A 23664-nucleotide genomic window follows, 5' to 3' on the forward strand; every position below is an offset into this window, starting at 1 on the left:
GAGTCAAGGCTGACGAAGTAAGAAATCGAGTCTAGGCGAGAGAGGAAACGAAGTTTTGAGTCAAGCTATGAGTCCAATTGATAGAAGGGTTATAGAGTGTTTATTCCCTGAAGAAAAATGAGGAATTATTAGTTTATATAACCCCTATACATCAGAAACGGACTTGGGCAGAATAAAAATTTTGTCACACAGTGGTCTACTCGCCGAGTGCATCTTATGGACTCGCCGAGTCCATGTGAAAATTTATGATTCTTCTGCCATTTACGCTTCAACTCGGCGTGTTTACATACTTACTCGACGAGTCGCTCATTCTTCTTACTTTTGAGCTGAAGATTTGATGACATTTGATATGGGCATTGGTTCTATTCTTTGAAGATCATTTTCCGAGCATTTCCAAGAGTTTTTCCCTTATATTTGGAGCTTTTATAAAGGCTGTACCACACGAGATGTTTAACACCCAAGACATGGATGAGCTGTTCCCATGTCTAAAGTCAATTGAAGATGGAGCTTAAAGACGAAATATCAACCTCGCCACTACTATCCCAGGGGAGTTTGTTCCAATTCTCTTCTTATTTTTATTGTTCTTTATCATGCATAATATGCAATGGGGACATTGCATAAATTAAGTGTGGGGTAGGGGGTTGGTTAAATTAGTTAAAATTTTAGTTAATTTATGATAAATTTTGAAATTTTTGCATTAAAATTGCTAGGGCTAATTTAGAAAATTTTGGTAAAGCAATTAGGGATCATGCTAGTATTATATTTGATGATTGCATGAAGACTCAAATGTTTAGTTGAGCCTATATACGTTCTAGTGCATTTGTGGCTTCCTTATTCTAGTGAAATCATGGGACAAAAACATGACCTCGCTTAGTTTGAAGGATGCAATATGTTTAGCATCGTGTACCAGAAATGTATCCAGGAAAACTATTATCGCTAACCAATAAGGGTTGAAGTTGAGCGCCCCTGCTTAAGCATGTAGGTTTTGAGTGAAAAAAAAAGTGAGTTACATGTTATAAAAAAAAAGAGAGAGAGAATTACAAGAAAAGTTTGAAGAATTTTTGGAGCATCAAAGTTAAGTATGAAGTTCAAAGATCAAAGTTCTGAAAAAAAAAAGTTGAAGATACCAAAAATCAAACAACAAGGTGGTGAATTCAAAGAAATTAAAGATCAAATGTCAAAGAAGTGAAGAATTCTAAAAGAGCTCCATAGTGGTATCATAAATTGTAATTGTCTAGATTATGTATGCTTGGGTTGCTCAACCAAAAATACCTTGAGGTTAGGAGATTTTCTGAGGATGGATTCGGAGGGATGCATAAAATGAGCATTGTTCGGAAAAAGTGGGCGAATGTTTATGAGGATTGTGAGTATTTGGAGTATGGGGGGTTATTAGGAAAATTATAGACACAAATGCATGCGTTGCGGTCTTGGCATAATGGCTGGGTTCGATTGGGATTGTCTTATGTAATATTAGTGTACTAAAATTCAGTTTTGCTTGGGGGCAAGCAAAGGTCAAGTGTGGGGTATTTTGATATGGGCATATTTAGTTATAAAATTCATGCATTATCTTAATACTTTATGTTGTTTTTGTCTCATTTAATGAAAAAAAGGTGCTTAATTAGTTTATAATTTCATTTTTCAGCAACAATTACATGCTCGGATGGAAAAGGAAGCGGAGCTAGCGATTGGACGCATGGATCTTGGATTTTGAAGAAAGAAGGATGTTGCTGGACAGCTTGACCCCTCGTCAGTGTTTTGGCCATATCTCATGAACCGTAACTCCGATTGATGAGATTCAAAATGTTCTGAAAATTAGACATAATTTCGGACGACTTTCGTGTTTTGAGAAAATGCTGATTCGAAACGTACTCGGCGAGTAGGGTCGATTACTCGGCGAGTTGTATCGAACTTTCGCGATTCTGGACGCGCTGACTTGCCGTACACGGGTTTTAAGTGACGGACTCGCCGAGTAGCCTCTGTTTTGTGAAAATCTATATAAAGGGACTTTCAGATCGTTATCAGAGCATGGAGAGAAACCCTAGGAGGCTGAGAAACGATTGGAAGTGCTGCTAGGTCGTGAGGAACTAAAGAATCAACCCTACATTCAATTGTGAAGAGAATCAAGACAATTTTGGTTTATTCTTAGTAACTTTTTGATTTGAATCATGTTTACATACTTTGATTTCGTTTTTGAGTTTATGTTTACTGCAATCATGAGCTAAAAACTTATTCTTCTGTTAGGGTAGACAATTTTGTGAACATGGATTGATTATTTGAGTAGGATTATTTTTAATTGGTAATTATGTTTTGTTAAGCTTGTTAAAGAACCTTATGTGTTGACAATAACTATTCTTCTGTTAATAAATTAGTAATTAAGTTGTATGAACATCTCTTAGTTATTAATTTCATATGATTTATTGTGACCACATAGTTGTATGTCTAGGAATAACGAATGTGAAACTAGAATTAACTAGAAGATAGGTAAGTTAATGTGTGAGATTGTTTGATGAACATCAGCAATAGGTTAATTGAAGGGTTAATTTAATTAACCATTACAAGTCTTACTTAACCCGAATCAATAATCTAGGAAACCCGTTAATTTAGACAACTGGCCATTGCTTGAGTTAATTTGTTTTCTAAGAATTAGGAATAGCGAACGTGAACCTAATTATCTTAATCGGTAGCCAATGAAGAATTAATCCGATACATTAAAATCATCCATGGGAACAAATGTGTCGTACCTAAACAGAAGTCCTCTTTACTATTGAATTTAGTTGGTAATTAATTGTTTTAGTTGCTAGTTATTCTAATTAAGTTTCTAGTCTTGTAAAACTAGAGAAAACCCCCTTTTGTTATTTGTTTTATTTAGATAATATTAGCATTTATTTTAATTGTTTACCGTTCCCTGTGTTCGATACCCTACTTGCTTGAACTATATTACTAATCGATAGGTACACTGCCTTTCGTGTGTTTATTTTGTGTCTAAGTTAGTAGGATTAAAACTAGTTGGTTTTACACACATCATACCCCCGCTTGAAGACCCGGAATCCGCATTGAGAAAGAACAAAGGCAAGGACGTGGAAAGCTCAAATACACCTAAGAAGTCACCTTTGTCTAACTTGAAGACTGTTTTTGGGAAAAAGAAGAGCAGCAAATCAGGAGCTTCCAGCGCATCTTTAGGAGGCGAAGACTCGATCAAAGAAGACACCGAGTACGACACCGAGGAGGAAGAAGAACCTACATTCGGGCACGACTACGATTCCGGCGACGAGTTAGCACTTACCATGGCTAACATTGATGAAATTCCCATGGGATAATGGAAGAAGAGGATTCGCGATGACACTGGCCCGGGACTTGTGCAACCAGCAATTCCCGCAACAGTTACTTTTGAGCTTAAGGGTCACATTCTTGCTTTACTCAAGGAGATCCCCTTCACCGGAAAAGACCGTGAAGATGCTTACAAGCACTTGGATGAAGTCAATGATGTGGCTGATTATTTCAATGTTCCAAATGTGCCTCAGGAAACTCAGCTACTTCGCATGCTTCCGATTACTTTGAAGGGTGCTGCAAAGGATTGGCTCAAGTCATTGCCCCTGGATCGATCACTACATGGGCCCAAATGAAAGATGAATTCATTGATCAATTCTGCCCGCCATCCAAGATATCCAAGCTCAAGAAAGCCATTGCTAACTTTGAATAGCAAGCAGGAGAGTCACTATATGAAGCTTGGGAGAGGTACAAGAGCTTGCTAAGGAATTGCCCACATCATGACCTCAATAGTCAACAAGAAGTCTCCATATTTTATGATGGATTAAATGTTACCACTAGGCAATTACTTGACTCGCAAGGTCCACTCACGAAGAAGGCACCTCCAGTAATAAAGCAATTGATTGAAGAATTCTCTAAGCATTCTAGAGAATACCATAATCCAAGAAATGATGTGACTAGGGGGGCCCTATGCAGCTTCAGAAGACTTGTCAGCAGTCATGGCTATGCTAAAAACCATGGATAGGAGGATGGATAAAATGGATCAAACGATACATGCTATTCGGGTGGGTTGTGAAAATTGCAATGGGCCTCACCTTACTAAAGACTGCGACTTGGATGAGAATGGCAACAAAAAGGTGCAAGTTTGTTACTCAAGTGGGGACTGATATGATGAAGATTGGCGCAAACCAAAGAAGGAGTGGCTCCCTTATGACGAGTACAAGGAGGATAAGGAGGAGAAGTTCAAGCAAAAGGGAAGAGGTTTTTACCAAAAGGAGGAGCCGGCACAAGAAAGAAAACCAAGTTTGGAAGAGATGCATACCAAGTTTGTAGCTGCTTCTAGAAAAGAGACATAATGATCATGATGTTGCAATCCAAGAAACAAGAACCATGCTTAGAAACCAGCAAGCCTCTATCCACAACATTGAAACACAACTTGGGCAACTTGCTCAACAAATCAATCAAAGACCACCCGACGAACTTCCTAGTAAAACCGAAAACAACCCACGAGGCGCGCACATAAACATAGTCACAACAAGAAGTGGGAAGATAATTACACCTCTGGACCCCATTCAGAATGAAGCACCCAAAGACATGCAAAAGGAGGATGCAGAAAAACAAAATAAAAATAAAATTCTGCATGACACAGACTCTACTCGCCGAGTCCATAATATGGACTCAACGAGTCCACTGCCAGATTTGAAAGAACAAGTTCCTGAAAAGCCCTTTCAGCCTCCAATTCCATATCCAGCCCGAGCTAAGAGAGAAAAGCAGGAAGAGGAGTACAAGAAGTTTCTCGACCACATTAAATCCCTTCAAATCAACATACCCTTCATTGAAGCCGTCGCTCAAATGCCAAAATATGCAAAGTTCCTCAAAGAGCTTCTAACCAATAGAAGGAAGATGGAGGAGGTGAAAGAAGTAGTTCTTAATGAAAACTGCTCAGCTGCCATGTTAAACAAATTACCAAAGAAGAAGGGTGACTCGGGAAGCTTGACTTTTCCTTGCCAATTTGGCAATTTGGCCACCATCCATGCTTTGGCTGATTCGGGAGCAAGTGTGAACCTCATGCCCTATTCATTTTTTAAGAAATTGGATCTCCCGGAACCAAGGCCAATCCGCATGGCAATTCACTTAGCAAACAAGACAGTCACATTTCCAAGAGGAATATGTGAAGACTTATTGGTCAAGGTGGACAAGTTTATATTTCCCGCAGATTTTATAATTCTAGACATGGAAGCAGATCCTGAAGTCCCGATCATCCTTGGAAGACCTTTCCTCAACACGGCAAGTGCTATAGTGGACATGAGAGACTTGAAGCTTACGTTACGGGTAGGAGAAGATTCAGTAACTTTCGGGGTTGATCAAGCTATGAAGCATGCAAGGAATAGTGATGACATGGCATTCTCGATTGACATGTTTGATGAATTGATGGAGGAGGGTGATAATGAAGATTCCAACAAGTCCATTATCTTTGATGAAGAATTTGATGCTGAAAAAGACCTACTGGAGATCGAGAGGCTGCTGGAAGAAACTGAGTATGAAGAAATAAAAAAGCAATCTGACAGAGATACTCGGCGAGTAGGGCTGATCTACTCGCCGAGTCCATGTGAAGAAAGTATGGAATTCGTAAATTCAGCAACTGACTCGCCGAGTCCTTCTACTACACTCGGCGAGTACAACTAGCAGAACCCAAAAACCGAGCTCAAAACATTACCAGAGCACTTGGAGTATGCTTTCCTTGAAGATGGCCATCAAAAGCCAGTTATAATAGCCTCTGACCTCTCCGAATCTGAAAAAGAAGAACTAGTTCAAGTATTGAAGAGGCAGAAACGGGATATAACATGGAGCATTACCGACATCAAGGGAATAAGTCCCTCTTATTGTTCACACAAGATTAACCTGGAAGAACGAGCAAAGCCGATTGTACAGCACCAAAGAAGATTAAACCCAAACATGCAAGAAGTAGTCAAGCTCTTAGATGCGGGGATCATTTACTCTATTTCTGACAGTCCGTGGGTGATTCTGGTCCAAGTGGTGCCCAAGAAAGGAGGAATGACGGTCATAACCAACGAGAAGAATGAGCTTATTCTGACACGAACGGTAACCGGTTGGATAGTGTGCATCGATTATCGAAAGCTAAACGATGCCGCTCGTAAAGACCATTTTCCTTTACCTTTTATTGATCAAATGCTAGAACGATTATTAAACCATAGTTTCTATTGTTTCTTGGATGGCTTTTCGGGTTATTTCCAAATACCCATAGACCCCATGGACCAAGAAAAGACCACTTTTACCTGCCCAAGTGGGACTTTTGCTTATCGACACATGCCCTTTGGGTTATGCAATGCACCCGCGATATTTCAACGGTGTATGACAGCCATACTCCACGACATGGTGGAAAAATTCATGGAAGTCTTTATGGATGATTTTTCTGTTTTTGCATCTTCCTTCCATGATTGCCTCACTAACCTTGATTTGATGCTTGCTAGGTGTGAAAAGACTGACTTAGTTCTTAATTGGGAGAAATGTCATTTTATGGTCAAGGAGGGTATAGTTCTAGGCCACACGGTTTCCAAATCGGGAATTGAAGTGGATCGGGCAAAGATTGACACCATTGCCAAATTACCTCCACCAACTAATGTGAAGGGCATTAGAAGTTTTCTTGGACACGTAGGTTTTTACCGGCGTTTTATAAAAGATTTTTCTAAAATAACTAGACCTCTAACACAATTGCTTTTAAAAGATGCACCATTCAATTTTACTAAAGAGTGTTTAGAGGCGTTTGAATTCTTGAAAGAACAATTGACTAATGCCTCGATCATTATTGCCCCGAATTGGGAGTTACCATTTGAAATCATGTGTGATGCTAGTGATTTTGCTTTAGGATCTGTCCTTGGTCAAAGGGTTGATAAGCACTTTCGACCCATTTATTATGCAAGTAAAACTCTAAATCCGACCCAAGAGAATTACACCACCACCGAAAAAGAATTATTAGCCGTGGTGTATGCCTTTGATAAATTCCGCCCTTATTTAGTTTTATCTAAAACAACTGTTTTTACTGACCACTCTGCTATCAAGTATTTGTTTGCCAAGCAGGATGCGAAGCCAAGATTGATACGATGGGTTCTACTTCTTCAAGAGTTTGACATCGAGATACACGACAAGAAGGGAATGGAGAATATAGCAGCCGGCCACTTATAAAGGCTTGAAAAACCACAATTACAAGAAGATAGAGTTGGATATGACTTCCCGGACGAATACATTATGGTGACCACGGGAGAAGAGCCATGATTCGCGGACATAGCTAATTACTTAGCTAGCAAGTACATCCCAAAAGATCTTACCCGCCAACAAAAGAAGAAATTCTTTTCAGAAATAAAATATTACTTTTGGGATGAGCCTTACCTTTTCCGAAGTTGCGCGGACGGAATCATACGAAGATGTGTGTTCGGGAATGAAAGTCGACAAATCTTGGAGCATTGTCATAGCGGGCCCACCGGAGGACATCATGGAGCACACTACACTGCGAAAAAGATCTTTGACATTGGATTTTATTGGCCCACCATTTTTAAAGATGCACCCCAATTTGTCAAAGAATGTGATGCATGCCAAAGAGCGGGAAACATTTCATCCCAAAATGAAATGCCACAACAAAGTATTCAAGTGTGCGAGGTATTTGATGTTTGGGGGATTGATTTCATGGGACCATTTCCCATGTCAAAAGGCAAAAAGTATATATTGGTGGCAGTGGATTATGTATCCAAATGGGCTTAGGCACAAACATTACCAACTAATGATGCTCGGGTGGTGGTGCGATTTTTGAAGAAGCTATTTTCAAGATTTGGAGTTCCAAAAGCTCTTATAAGTGACCGGGGCACTCATTTTGCCAATGATCAACTAGAAAAGGTGTTGAGGAGATATGGGGTAACTCATAAATTCTCTACATCTTACCATCCACAAACGAGTGGGCAAACCGAAGTGACCAATAGAACCTTGAAGAGAATCTTGGAAAGATCGGTGGGGAGCAATCGGAAAGAGTGGTCGGACAAGCTAGATGATGCACTTTGGGCCTTCCGAAAGCTTTCAAAACACCTATTGGTACTACACCATATAGGCTAGTTTATGGAAACAAATGTCATTTACCGGTGGAAACCGAGCATAAAGCTTTTTGGGCTTTAAAAATGTGCAATTTCAACATAGCGGAGCTCAAGAACAACCGGTTGATGCAAATGAATGCTCTTGAGGAACTTAGAAATGATGCTTACACTAGTTCTTTAATCTATAAAGAGAAAACCAAAAGTTTTCATGACAAGAGGATCAAGGGTAATAAAGAGTTTCATGAAGGGAAAAAGGTGTTACTTTTTAACTCAAGACTGAAACTTTTTCCAGGAAAACTCAAGTCAAGATGGGAAGGTCCTTTTCTGGTAAAGAAGGTGTTTCCACATGGTGCTATAGAGTTACTATCAAAAGATGGTACCCCTTTCAAGGTCAATGGACATAGAGTAAAAAGATATGAAGAAGGAGTCCCAAGGAATGAAGACATAGAAGAAGGGCTGTTGCTGGATAGCATGGAAGGAGTCCAGCTAATGACTCCTTAAAAAAGAAGCGCTTCCGGGAGGCAACCCGAGTTTAGAGTTTGCATTTCTTTTCCCTTTATTTTCTTTTTAATTTCTTAGGTAATGTTTTATTTTCATTCTTCCTCTGAAAACATGTTTTAAATGATTGCTTGAGGGCAAGCAATGCTTAGAGTGTGGGGTGGTGGTTTAAAAATAAAAAAAAATTTAAGTTTTTTCAATCTGCAAGACTTACTCGCCGAGTATAATTGTGGACTTGGCGAGTACATCTTTATAAGCCCAGAAAATCGTGAATACGCGGATCTACTCGGCGAGGAGCACTCTTCTACTCGGCGAGTAGAAAATTTACACAGGTAGTTTATAATCTGTAAATAAGGTTTTTTCAGTCATTCTAAACATTACCCTCATACTCGCCCTGCATATCTACTCTCAAGCCATTTCTTCAATCTTTGTTGAATCGTCATCTTTCAAGCATAAAGGTAAGATCTTTACTCCTAATACTTGTTAAAGGTTAAAGCTTTATCACTTCTTAGCCCTTATTTTGTCTAAAACTCGAATTTGGGGGTTTCCTCAGTTTCTAGGGTTTTGATTTTACTATGAATTAGGAGGTTTTAGACAAAATTTCTTTTGGATTAGTGTTTATTGGACTTAGTACAACAAACCCCTATGCAAAATTGGGTATTTTAATTAACCCATATGGGTCCGAGAGAAATCTGTCCCGATGTTCTTCCTACTCGCCGAGTAGTTCTTGAACTCGACGAGTAGAGGCCTTGACATATCTGTGTTGTTTAATTTTAATTGTTGGGTGTTGTTTTTTTGTGCTTTCTTAATGTTATTTTGCAGGAACCATGTCCAGAAGAGGCCAAACTTCACGAGGGGGAAGCCAAGGAGACATCCCGTGGCTTTCTTTTCGCCAAATAACTTCTAAATCCTCACAGAACCGTGCTAAAAACATATTGGAAGCTCTAAAGCAGAAGGAGATCCACCTTCCCAATGCAATAAACTGGGATTGGTTAGGGAAGATTAGGTTGGAGGAAGAACTGACACCTTACTTGGTGAAGTCGTGCGATGTGGGGGATTCTACCATCATTTGCGATGGATGGCTACAATTGTTCAAGATTCAAGAGCCAGTTTTTGCGGAGTTGTGCTGGGAATTCTTCGCTACCATCTCATTCCGGGGAGGTAGTGAGTATTATAATTCCAATGTTATCTCATTTTCACTTGGTGTGGAGCTGCAACAATGCAGCATGGCGGAGCTAGCATGGAGAATTGGCATCTACAATCAAAGTTCCATGTTAAATGAAGATTTTGAAACCTTTTTGGATCAGTGCCATAAAGACCTCCCTGAAGGGGTCGTTGCTTCCACCTGGTGGAACACCATTGCCAACCGGGTATGCATTCCATCTTCCGCACAGGAAGGCCACATCCACTCACCAATTCATCGTCTCATCCACCGCTTCATTGCTAGCACAATCAACATGCGCAAGGATGATGATAAGGTCCCGAAACTTGATATCTTTTACCTTTGTAGCATCATTACTCCCGATGTCTTTTGCAACCTTCCTTACTGCTTGGCTAAATATATCTCGGATGGGGCTGTCAAAGAAAAGGTGACCTCTAAAATCAATGGAGGAATGTTCGTTACTAGGCTCGCGCGATCATACTGGATCTTGGATTTGCAAGAGGCGAGGGCACTAACTGTCATTTCTCTCCCTCTTTTCAACACTACTTTATAACGGAGGGAACGGATTGTAGAAAAATTTGGAGATTCTTATGCCATTCCGCATGAGGATGAGGCGGTTATTCCTGAGGAGCCGGGGCGACAGGTGAGGCAAAGGAGCGAGAGGGCCCAAGAAGACCCACCGGTTATTCTGGTGGAAGATGAGAATGCCGGGTGGAACCAAGTTGAATATCGAAGGTACTTGGATGATATTGGGTGGGGAGTTAACTACAACAATGCGTCAATCGAATATCTTTTGCAACAAATGAACATCGACCCAAGACCCGGGCTCGGTTTTCCCTATATCATGAATTGGGATGAAAGGATGTGTAGGAACAATGAAGAAGGATGTAGCGGTGTTGGAGGAGCGAACATGGATGAGGAAGATTGAAGATTTGATGTTTTGTGTTTTTATTTGTTTTTATGGTGTTTGGTTTTCGATTATTGTTGAACTTGGATAATTATGTTTTTAGACTTTTATTTGGTTGCTTTTACTTATGGTTGCATTTTTTTCAGGATTGGGAGGTTAGGATGCATTCAGAAGTCTTAAGGGTCAAGGTTCAAGTGAGGAATGTTCAAATGAGAGTGCGAAGTGTTTTCCATTAAGGTTGAGTCCGTTAGAATTGGGAGTGATAGAGTGCATTATTACTGAAGTAATTAGAAGAAGACTCGCTGAATTGCCCCAATTCATCACCTCAGTCGAGAAGTAAACGAGCAAAGCATTTTTCTTAACTCAGCGCCTACTCGCCGAGTGCACATATCCTACTCGGCGAGTACATGGATAATTACCCGAAATTACTGCAAGTTGGCAATATACTCGCCGAGTACACGACTTACTCACCGATTCCATCATCATTTTTCGAATCCCAGAGTTGTTTTGGGCACGTTCATTGTAGTTTTATCCAACTTTTTCGTGAAGAGTCATTACTGGAGGTTTCTAGGAGCTTTGTCTTACATATTTGAGTCATTAGCAAGTCTACCACACGCAACATGACACCCAAGACATGGAAGAGCTGTTCCCATGTCTAAAGTCATTCAAAGTTGGAGCTTAGCTGAAGAAAATCACCTTCGCGACTGATACCCCATGGGAGTTTGTTCTAATTCTCTCTATATTTCATTTTTTTCATGCATACCATGCAATGGGGACATTGCATGAATTAAGTGTGGGGTAGGGGGTTGGTTACATCTTAGCAAATTTAGAATCCTAATATCATAATTTAGGTCTATTTTAAAAAAAATTGCACTATTGCATACTAAAAATGTTACTTAGGATTTAATTTAGAAAATTTTGGTAAAAAGTAATTAGGATTCCATGTTAGAATTATGTGGATGATTGCATGAAGACTCAAATGTTTAGTTGAGCCTATATACGTTATAGTGTATTTTTGGCCCCCTTATTCTAGTGAAATCATGGGACAAAAATACGACCTCGCTTAGTCCGAAGGATGCAATATGTTTAGCATCGTGTACCAGAAATGTATCCAGGAAAATTATTATCGTTAACCAATAAAGGTTGAAGTTGAGCGCCCCTGCTTAAGCATGTAGGGTTTTGAGTGAAAAAAGTGTGAGTTACATGTAAAAAAAAGAGAGAATTACAAGAAAAGTTTGAAGAATTTTTTGAGCATCAAAGTTAAAGTATGAAGTGAAAGATAAAAAATTCTGAAGAAATTCAAAAAGTTGAAGATACCAAAAATCAAACAACACGGTGGTGAATTCAAAGAAATTAAAGATTAAAGATCAAAGAAGTGAAGAATTCCAAAGAGCTCCAATGTGGTATCATAAATTGTAATTGTATAGATTATGTATGCTTGGGTTGCTAAACCAAAAACACCTTGAGGTTAAGAGGTTTTCTGCGGATGGATTCGGAGGGATGCATAAAATGAGCATTGTTCGGGAAAAGTGGGCGAATGTTTATGAGGATTGTGAGTATTTAGAGTATGGGGGGTTATTAGGAAAATTTTAGACACAAATGCATTAGTTGCGGTCTTGGCATAATGGTTGGGTTCGATTGGAGTTGTTTTATGTGATTCTAATGTGTTAGAATTCAGTTTTGCTTGGGGGAAAACAAAAGTCAAGTGTGGGGTATTTTGATATTTTCATAATTAGCCATATGTTTAGCATATATTTTTATTCATTTTTAGCTAATTATGTGCATAATGTGGACAAAAGGTACTTAATAATGCTTAAATTGTGTTTTCAGTCCAAAGACATGCTTGGAAGCAAAAAGGAATAAGGAGAAGCGGTTAGAGACCAAAGAATGAAGAAAAAGGAAAAACCACACACCTACTCGGGGAGTCCACGCGAAAACTCGGCGAGTACATGAGAATGTTCCCGAAGAAAAGTCAAAAATCCTTACCGTACATGGAATTAACACTAGTACTCGGCGAGTCCACGACCTACTCGCCGAGTAGCCCCTGTTTTGTGATAACGATAAATATGGGGTCTTAATCCGAATTGGGGGACTTTTCTGGCTTCCTTGGAGATAGAGCTACGATTGGAGAAACCTTTGAAGACCTGAAGAACCCTAACCTTTGATCTTTGAAGTTTCGAGGCGAATTAGGTTCTATTTTCCACTTAATCTTAGGATTGAATTATGTTTAGCTTAATCAAATTCGTTCTTGAGCTTGTTTTCTTTGTAATCATGAGCTAAAATTCGGATGGTTTCTGTTTAGGAAGAACCACATTACTCCTATGGTTTAATTATTACTTTTGTTAATTGTTTATTGGTGATTTTATTAAATTAAGTTTGTTAAATAACCTTATGCATTTGAAGGGTTTTGAGCATTCTAACACTTCCTAAGTGTACATGCAACCCTAATAACCTTGGATCTATGTTTGTCTAATTATCATGCAAAGTTGAATTCCAAGGTTATATTCCTATCTAGCATACATGGGGAACAATTTTTAACTTGAATGAAAGATAGAACAACTTACCTTGTTGTTGCTTATGTTCCTTGAAACCTTGTGAGCCTAGCACCCCAAGTGTGATGCCTCAAATGCTTCACACAACACCAAATGCTCTTGGAAAGACTTTCGAGAGAATACACACTTCTTAAAATCGGCCTAGCCCTCTTGTTTCATATGTGTAACCGATTTTGGTGGAGTATGAGACTCTTATATAGTGTTGACACATCTAGGGTTACACCATGTAAACCCTAATGTGTCATGACTCTTCATTTCCATGACCCATGGGTTTGTAACTCCCATGGAGCATCCTATGGGTGGAACCCAACTTGATAATCCATGGAGCCTCTTAGCCTACTATACAAGATATGGATGATTTACATAATCAACCCATATATTTAATTAGTTATCTTTATATCACTTAAATAATTCTAAATTAATTCTTGATCAAACTAATCAAATAATATTATTAATATATTAGAACTTATAATATATTAATAATCTCCAAGTGTTATTTCTCTCAATTAGTCTATCAAATTGCATGGTGCCATGCAACCCAAATGGACCATGCCGGGTCGGGTCAAGTACTTACCAGAAATAGTTATGGACTTAGACACCTTATCCAATAGTCTCCCACTTAGATAAGTCTAATAACTATAACTGCAATACTTCAGGAACCGACCGGCAATCGTAGCTCTTTCAAGGTCTCTCGGAACTGAGAAGATGATGATACGCCATTTAAGATAAGTGATCATATAATCCTCTGTTCTAGATATCAGCCGGACAAATACATGGAACAATTTCTTACTTATTGTCCAACAGTTTGTTTCCCGATTTCCGATTTGTTTGACAAAGAACTTAATTGAACACATCAACTTAGTTCTGACCGGGCCCGGTACATAGGTCAAAACAAAATCATCGAGGGACCCAGATATCAGCTTCTAATCCAAGAAGGAACAAATAAACTTCGACTCATATGTTTGTTCTACCACTCATTGAATTATACACAAAAGCACGTTTTATAACATCGAGTTACCAATGCGTTTTCGTACAATCAATGCATAACCAACTTGTAAGTAACAAATCATATCTCTAGGTTTGAAGACTTATATGATATTACCGTCTCACGATCACTCGAGATAAATTCCATGAAGTGATTCCAGTGAGCATGGGTTGAGTCCAATGCTCAGAGCTTATGAGCACTCATAATTGTTGTAGCCATGTCTAACACCTTAGACCTCTACAACCAATCATGACAATCTTGATTCATACCTACTTTCGACATATGACCGACTGTGGAGGTTTGAATAATATGATATACCAAACATAATTATTCTGGAAGTCAAAACATGCAAAAGAAATATAGTAAACGGTCGACAAGAGATAGCAACACTTTACTCATAAATAAAACACCTTTTATTCATCATCTAATGTCAATTACACTTTACAAATTTCTAGGTTATCTAACTACTAAATCTAATATCATCCTTCAGCCCTATGCTCCGAGCATGCTGGAGATGCTTAACCCGATTCAGTCCCTTCGTGAGGGGATCTGTTGGATTCTCATCCAATGATACCCTCTTTTCCACAAGGAGTCCTTCTTCTATTCGATGTCTGATAAAATGGTATTTTCTGTTGATGTGTCTGGATCTCCCATGATCCCTTGGTTCCTTGGCTAAGGCAACAACGCTTTCACTATCACAGAAAATTTCCATTGGCTCTTTAATAGCTGGTACAACTCCAAGGTCTCCAATGAAGTTCTTCAGCCATATCGCCTCCTTTGCTGTCTCGCTAGCTGCAATATACTCTGATTCACAAAGTTGAATCAGCCACTATCTCTTGCTTGGAACTCTTCCAAGAAATTGCTCCTCCGTTTAGGGTAAAGACCCTGCCTGATTGAGAGCGGAAATTATCCCTATCAGTCTGAAAGCTAGCATCACTATACCCTACAACCCTCAAGTCATCACTCCCACCAAGGGTAAGGACCAGTCCTTAGTACTCTGTAGGTACTTGAGAATATTCTTTACCGCAGTCCAGTGTGCCTTGCCAGGGTTCCCCTGATACCTGCTAACCATGCTCAGGGCAAAGGCTACATCAGGTCGAGTACACGTCATAGCATACATGATCGATCCTACAGCCGAAGCATAAGGTATTCGACTCATTTCTGCTATCTAAGCCTCAGTGCTAGGGCTTTGTGTCTTACTCAATCTGGCATTACTCTGGATGGGTAACTCTCCTTTCTTGGAGTCCTGCATGCTGAATCTCTTCAGCACCTTATCCAAGTAGGTACTCTGACTAAGTCCAATTAGTCTTTTACTCCAATCTCTCAAGATCCTTATCCCTAGAATATAGGCAGCTTCTCCTAGGTCCTTCATAGAGAAACACTTCCCAAGCCAGGACTTAACTTCCTGCAGAGTTGGGATGTCATTTCCTATGAGTAGTATGTCATCCACATACAATACCAAAAAGCTAACTATACTCCCACTAGCCTTGACATATACACAAGATTCATCTTCACTCCTAGAAAAGCCAAATTCCTTGACTTTCTCATCAAAGTAAAGATTCCATCTGCGAGGTGCTTGCTTTAATCCATAAATGGATTTCTCAAGCTTACACACTCTATTAGGGTACTCGTTGCTGACAAAACCTTCTGGCTGACTCATGTAAACATCTTCGGCCAACTTTCCATTAAGGAAAGCAGTTTTGACATCCATTTGCCATATTTCATAGTCATGAAATGCAACTATGGCTAACAGAACCCTAATAGACTTAATCTTGGCCACTGGAGAAAAGGTCTCATCATAATCAACTCCTGGAGTTTGTGAGAAACCCTTTGCAACCAGTCGTGCCTTATAAGTGTGTACTTTACCATTCATGTCGGTCTTCTTCTTGAAGATCCATTTGCACCGTACTGTCTTACGACCTGGTACATTCTCAACCAAGTTCCAAACTTGATTGTCGTACATGGACTGTATCTTGCTGTCCATTGCCTCTTTCCACTTGGCTGACTCAGGGCCTGCCATGGCTTCCGCGTAACTGTTAGGTTCATCCAGACCTATCAGTGTCTCATCACTGATAAGTGTATCACCTTCTGCAGTAATATGGAATCCATAGTAATGCTCAGGTGCATTCCTAACCCTTGTGGAACGCCTCAGAGGTACAGACTTGTCAATTGGCTCAACAGGAGTTTCCTCCTCAAGTTGAGTGCTAGGGTTTGAAGTTCCTTCACCGCTTGACTCTTGAATTTCTTCAAAATCAACTTGCCTCCCACTGTTTCCTTGGCTTATGAACTCTCTCTCTCTCTCTCTCTCTCTAAAGAAAGCCCTCCTAGCTACAAAGACCACATTTTCACTAGGTTTGTAGAAGAGGTAACCAAAGGATTGTTGTGGGTAGCCGATGAAAATACACCTCTCGCTTCGAGGTTCGAGCTTATCATGAGTCTTGCGTCTCACGAAAGCCTCGCAACCCCAAATCTTGATGTGGTCTAGTTTGGGTACTTTACCAGTCCACATCTCATGAGGATTTTTGGCAACTTTCTTTGTAGGGACTAGATTAAGGATATGGGCGATAGTCTCTAAGGCATACCCCCAGAATGAGATTGGTAGCGAAGCTCGACTCATCTGGAATGAACCATATCCAACAAGGTTCGATTATGCCTCTCATCCACACCATTCAACTGCGGTGTCCTGGGTGGTGTCAATTGTGAGACAATCCCACATTCCCTAAGATAGTCGAGGAACTCTGAACTAAGATACTCACCACCTCGATTAGATCGAAGCATCTTAATGTTCCTGCCCAATTGATTCTCGACTTCCTGTTTAAATTCCTTAAACTTTTCGAAAGTCTCTGAATTATGCTTGATTAAGTAGACATATCCATATCTACTATAATCATCAGTAAAAGTCAACTAATAACGATTAGCATTCCTTGTGGCATGTTTGAATGGTCCACACACATCCGTGTGCACAATATCCAACAAACCTTCACCCCTCTCACAAGAACCTATGAAGGGTGACTTTGTCATTTTTCCAAGTAAGCATGATTCGCAACTATCATCTGACTTTAGGTCAAATGACTCCAAGACTCCATCCTTTTGGAGTTGGCCTATGCGTTTCTTGCTTATATGTCCAAGACGACAATGCCATAATGATGCTTTATCCAAGTTATTATTAACAGAATCAATACACAATACATTATTTCCTAGGTTATCAACCACAGATACTGTTTCATACACGCCATCACAAGGTAATGCTTTAAAATAAAGAGCATTATTAAATAAAGCATTAATCGAACCAACTTCATTATCAAATGAAAAGGTGAAACCTTGTTTATACAATGCATGAAAGGAAATAATATTTCTTGCCATTTCTGGCGAATAACAACACTTATTCAAATCTAAACTAAACCCACTACTTAGCGATAAAGTCCAAACTCCAATCTTGGTGACAGGTAAAGATTTCCTATTCCCCATGATTAAGTTTATTCTTCCTGGCTCCACATTCTCACTTCTTCTTAGTCCCTGCAAATCAGAACATATATGAATACCACAACCGATATCAAGGACCCAAGAGTTAGAATGGGGTGAGTTATTAGATAAGATAGTGTAAATACCTGCATGGTTGGGTTTAACTTTCCAATTTCGCTTCCAATGTGATTTTTCATGGCAATAGAAGCATTCCGCCTCTTTTGGGTTAGAAGAAGGAGTGATGAAACCTTTCTTGGTTCCACTTGAAGAAGAGCCATCAAGGGTCCTAGCCTTAGTACCCTTCGAAGAGCTCTTTCTCTTCTTCCCTCGACTTTTCCCGATTGCCAAAACCAGAGTGGAGTTTGGAGTAGGAGTGTTAACAACCGTCTTCCCCTTAAGACCTGATTTTGCGGTCTTGAGAAGACCCTGAAGTTTACTGAGTGCGACTTCTTCCTTATTCATGTGATATGTCATGTGGAATTTATCATAGCACGATGGTAAGGAGTGAAAAATAATATCTTGCACAAGCTCCTCATGGAAGTTCACATTAAGCTTCAGCAATCGATCCACATACCTTTGCATTTTCTGCATGTGGCTCGTGACGGATTCCCCGTCCTTCATCATGGTTGTTATCATGGAGCAGATGATTTCATACCTCTCTTGTCGTGCACTTTGATGGTATCTTTCCATCAGATCTTGGTGCATTTCAAAAGGGTAGAAGTCCTCATAGGACTTTTGGAGTTCCGCTGTCATCGTGGCCATCATGATGCATGCCACTTTGGTAGCATCCCTTTCATGTGCCTGAAAGTCAGCGATCTCCTGGGGAGTTGCAGTGGTCTCATCAATCTCCTTAAGTTCCTTGTCGAGGACATATTCTTTGTCCTCGTAGCGGGTAATCATCCTGATGTTTCTGATCCATTCATTGAAGTTGGATCCATCAAAAGTGACTTTCCCACACAAGTTCATAAGGGTAAAGGAGCCATTAGGATTAGAGCCAGAAGCAACATTGTTTGAAGACATCTGAAGGAAGAGGACAAGATTAGTTTAGATATTAAGAGAGTCCTTAATAAAACACCCAAATGTAATATTAAGGCTAGGATCCAATCACAATATATTATAACTTAGAAGAGGTATGCCGTAATCCAAGCTATAACATATTAGAAAGGTATGTGAATGACGATTCACCAATTTCCACCACGAAAACCGAAATATTAAATATTAGGTTTTTGATTGGTTCTTAGAAATTCCTAGATTCTTTTGAGATTCAATGAAATTTTCAAAGACATGTTTCAATCTCGAGTGTGCCCTTTAAGTTTTGTGACTGGGATACCGAGGATCACAAAACGAGGTGTGAAGTAACCATGCAAATCACTTGGTACCCTTAAAGTTTATCACTCAATCGATGTCCCGGTAAACCACACACGCTCCACCGATACTATGATAAACCTTAAGTCACCCTTTACCTACCTTGTTAAGTCCAAGTTAGTGTGCCGGTTAACCACACACGCTCCACCAACGACTTAAACAAAGTGTAAAGTGTAATTTCATGGATTAGCACCTTATTCACATTTTTCCTAAAGTAACTAAGATTGGGAATTTAATAAAAGCATTTAGTTACTTTATAATATTCATCATACTTTTAATGAGAATTTATAAGTCCTTGTCCTACCCATTCGGATAACGACCCTCCACCAGTCAAGCAAGCGGTGGGTGAGAGTGGACACCCATTAAGTTGCCATTTTATAGGCAACAACCTTATACCCACCTTATAGATCGGCTTCGTGAATGAGGCGTACTAGCGGTAAGACGACTTTGATCTTATACATATATATTATTATTAACTTATAATATTATAAGTATAAGGGTAGAATTTTAACTTTTTAAAATTCTAAGGGTTGGAACTAAAGTTTTAACATGACTTTACTTGTTCCAAAACTTGAGGGAAAGTTTTGTAAACTTTCAAAACTTTTCATTTCTTGTAACTCATGAGTTTATTAGGGTATTAAAAATGAAGACTCTTCATTTTTATAACCCATGTGTTCTTTTAATGGTTTTAAAGCAAAGTGACTTTTGGTTTTCCATAACTTGAGGCCAAGTTATGGACTCCAATAAAACACATAATGATGAAGAATTAATCTACCACATAGGTTACAAACAATTCCTATGATCATCTAAACATCATAAGATCAAGAACATGAACATGAACACTTTCATGAATCAAAATTACACTTAAAACTTTGTAATTTTTGATAACTTGTTGTTGTAAATGGATTAGCAAAGACATTACACCATCTAAAACAAGTTTTCAAGTACCAAAACAGTTTAGGGTAATGTTTCTAGTCCATTTCCAGCAACTAAAGTCGAAAATCTGCATTCTGAGGCTCCTACTCGCCGAGTGCATGAACCTACTCGGCGAGTAGGATGAAGATACACATGAACTCGGCGAGTCCCCCCATGGACTCGGCGAGTTCATCAGGCAGATTGCACAAAATCGACTTTTTTCAACTATTTAGCACAAATAACAAACAAACAAGCCTAGGCTCTGATACCACTGATGGGTTTTGAGCATTCTAACACTTCCTAAGTGTACATGCAACCCTAATAACCTTGGATCTATGTTTGTCTAATTATCATGCAAAGTTGAATTCCAAGGTTATATTCCTATCTAGCATACATAGGGAACAATTTTAACTTGAATGAAAGATAGAATAACTTACCTTGTTGTTGCTTATGTTCCTTGAAACCTTGTGAGCCTAGCACCCCAAGTGTGATGCCTCAAATGCTTCACACAACACCAAATGCTCTTGGAAAGACTTTTGAGAGAATACACACTTCTTAAAATCGGCCTAGCCCTCTTGTTTCATATGTGTAACCGATTTTGGTGGAGTATTAGACTCTTATATAGTGTTGACACATCTAGGGTTACACCATGTAAACCCTAATGTGTCATGACTCTTCATTTCCATGACCCATGGGTTTGTAACTCCCATGGAGCATCCTATGGGTGGAACCCAACTTGATAATCCATGGAGCCTCTTATCCCACTATACAAGATATGGATGATTTACATAATCAACCCATATATTTAATTAGTTATCTTTTGATCACTTAATTAATTCTAAATTAGTTCTTGATCAAACTAATCAAATAATATTATTAATATATTAGAACTTATAATATATTAATAATCTCCAAGTGTTATTTCTCTCATTTAGTCTATCCAATTGCATGGTGCCATGCAACCCAAATGGACCATGCCGGGTCGGGTCAAGTACTTACCAGAAATAGTTATGGACTTAGACACCTTATCCAACAGCATTAACCACAACTATTTTCTGTTAATTTGAAGACAATTAAGCTGCATGAACATCTCTTAGTTGTTTACCTCATATGTTTATGTGACCACTTTATCATATGTCTAGGAATAATGAACATGAAACTAGAATTAATAAGAGAATGGGTAAATTAATGTGTAAGCTTGTTTGAGAAACCAACAAGCAAGAGGTTAATTGAAACACCCACTTGATTAACCAATTACAAATATTATTTAATCCAAATAATTGAACTAGGGAATTAATTAATTTAAACAATTGGCCACTACTTGAATTGATTTATTGTCTAAGGGTTAGTATTAGTGAACATGAATCTAATCACTATAGTTGGTAACCAATAACAGTTAATTTATCACATTATTACACAAATAACCATAAGAGTGAATTGGTTGGACCTAAACAGAAACTCTTTATCAAATTTGGTGAATTTTTACTTGTTTTTAGTTAATCACTGGTTAGGTGGTGTGTTTAAGTTTCTAGTCTTGTAAAACTAGAGAAAAACCTTTACTTTTATTATTTGCTTAGTTAAAATTAGTTATTAGTTTAATTTCCATCCCCTGAGTTCGACACTCTACTTATCCAACTATACCACTAAAAGACAGGTTCACTGCCTTTGTATGCTAAATTTATCATTTAAAAGTAGGATTAAAACCAGTGCATTTCACACACATCACATGACACCAAAATAAATCCAAATTCCAAATCCAAAAGATAAAACACTCCAAGGATATTCAAGATTGATAAAGTTGCAAGCTTTATCTGGAGTTCTTCCTTAAGATCCAATCAAAACCACAAAAGGGACTCAAATACCATAATATGAAGGATCTAGAAAGCTTGAATCATAAATTTGGGAGCTTGATGACTTATAGAGGTCTTCAAGAAGCACAAGAAGTTGGATCTCTTTTGGAGACACTCACTCAAGCTCTAAAGAATGGTGAACTTCCTTGAACACTTCCAAAATGGCACCTACAGCAAGGAAAAGGAGGGAGGGAAGGGAAATGGAGGCTATGGATTTGTTCTTTAGAGGATAGAGGTTGATCCATAGAAATCTTTATATTTAGAGATGCTCAAATAGTGTCCAAACCCGAAATCTAGGGTTTTGTGCAAACAACGACACTATGCTCATCGTAGACATACCTACGCTCGGCGTATTTCACCTACGCTCACGTAGGAACATAATCTCGAAATTCATTATTAAATACTAACAAAGTGCATCTCAAAAAACGGGTGCTACACCAACTGTAAAAAATACATATTATATTTATATATATATATATATATATATATATATATATATATATAATTATAATGCTACCATCGAGTAATTTTTAAATTCTAATGTGTTAATAGAGAAAAATATGAAATTACAAGGATATAGTAGAAAGAAATGAAAGTAGAATGCTATAAAAACAAATAAATGAAAGCAGGTTGCCATTTCTTGCAAATAGTCGTATAATATGAAGTTACTTCTTTTTGTTTCCCCTAAAATGAAAGTAGGTTGCTATTTATACATACCCTAAATCTTGAAATTAGTATTTTTTTCTCTTTGTATTTATCTCATTTTCTCTCTTTTAATAAGACCAACCAGGTCAGAGGTGGTTACAAGATAGCTACTGCAGTAATGTATTTATCTAATACTGAGAGAGGTGGCTCTGGTTCCATTCCTTTTCCATGCTTCCATCGACCGTGTGTGTCATTTGAGTTGATCAAATTTGATGAATGTGAAAAGAGAAGGGAAAATGGTGGCAACGACTTTTGGTGAAAATCAAAGTTCAGCTACTAGGTATACCCGATGTAACATTATACTTTGGTTCTGTGTATCAACATTACATTTTAGAAAAAAGGCTCCTTAATACGATGTTTTAAAAGGAAAATGAGATAAAGAGAGAAAGTAGTAAACTAAGGGTGCGTTTGGTTGGCAGGAAAAGGAATGGAATTTGAGGGAAAATGATTTCAATTCCCTCGAATTCATGGATTTGGTTGGACTTAGAGGAGGGAAAAGAATTCCTAAATGAAATAAACTTTCCACCATGTGGAGGAAAATATTCATTCTCATCAAGGAAGTGGCAGATTACAAAAATACCCTTGTACTTATCAAAAAAACCCACCACCACTACCACCACAATCACTGACCACCACCACCACCACCACCGCCGCCGCTGCCATCCACTCCACCATTGCCGCCCCACCGACCACCACCACCACCACCACTACCGCCACAACCACTACCACCGCCGCCATTGCCACCGACCACCACTACCACCGCCATGATCACCACCCACCACCACCGTTGCCGCCACCACCATTCACCATCACCAACGCCGCCGCCTCCCACCGCCACTGCCTGCGACGACACCACCATTACCATCATTGTTGTTACCACCGTTGTCGCCGCCGCCGACCACCACTACCACCACCGCCACCATTGCCGCTACCACCACCACTACCAATGCCATCACCCACCAACACTGCCACCACCACCACCACAAATAACACTACCACCACCACAAATACCAATGCTGCCACCATCACCGCTACCGCCACCGCCACCGCCACCTGCTGCCACTGCCACCACCAGCACCATCACCGCCGTTGCTGTCGCCACTAGCTGACACTGCCACCATCACCACCACTTCCGCCACCACAATCAATTTCACCGCTACCATCACCACTACCATC

General features: G+C 39.2%; 1 protein-coding gene and 1 non-coding gene across 2 annotated transcripts; one reads left to right on the forward strand and one right to left on the reverse strand.

Moving 5' to 3' along the window:
* Positions 1–3667: 3667 nt before the first annotated feature.
* Positions 3668–3774, reverse strand: LOC145065114 (small nucleolar RNA R71). The gene has a single exon (XR_013688265.1). It is a non-coding gene; the product is annotated as a small nucleolar RNA R71 (small nucleolar RNA).
* Positions 3775–3986: 212 nt separating this feature from the next.
* Positions 3987–7191, forward strand: LOC145063826 (uncharacterized). The gene is made up of 4 exons (XM_079011404.1): positions 3987–4130; positions 4321–5525; positions 6480–7041; positions 7087–7191. The coding sequence occupies exons 1-4, from the start codon at positions 3987–3989 to the stop codon at positions 7189–7191; spliced, it is 2016 nt and encodes a 671-aa protein (XP_078867530.1).
* The last annotated feature ends 16473 nt before the right edge of the window (positions 7192–23664 follow it).

The sequence above is a fragment of the Lactuca serriola genome, chromosome 7, assembly GCF_051521515.1.
Source record: "Lactuca serriola cultivar US96UC23 chromosome 7, Lser_US96UC23_V15, whole genome shotgun sequence".
NCBI lineage: Eukaryota > Viridiplantae > Streptophyta > Magnoliopsida > Asterales > Asteraceae > Lactuca > Lactuca serriola.

Coding starts and splice junctions, on each gene's coding strand:
- LOC145063826 (XM_079011404.1), top strand. CDS start 3,987: ATGGCTATGCTAAAAACCATGGATAGGAGGATGGATAAAATGGATCAA. Junction 4,131..4,320: donor ATGGCAACAAAAAGGTGCAA/GTTTGTTACTCA, acceptor CCAAGTTTGTAG/CTGCTTCTAGAAAAGAGACA. Junction 5,526..6,479: donor AGGCTGCTGGAAGAAACTGA/GTATGAAGAAAT, acceptor GATGCTTGCTAG/GTGTGAAAAGACTGACTTAG.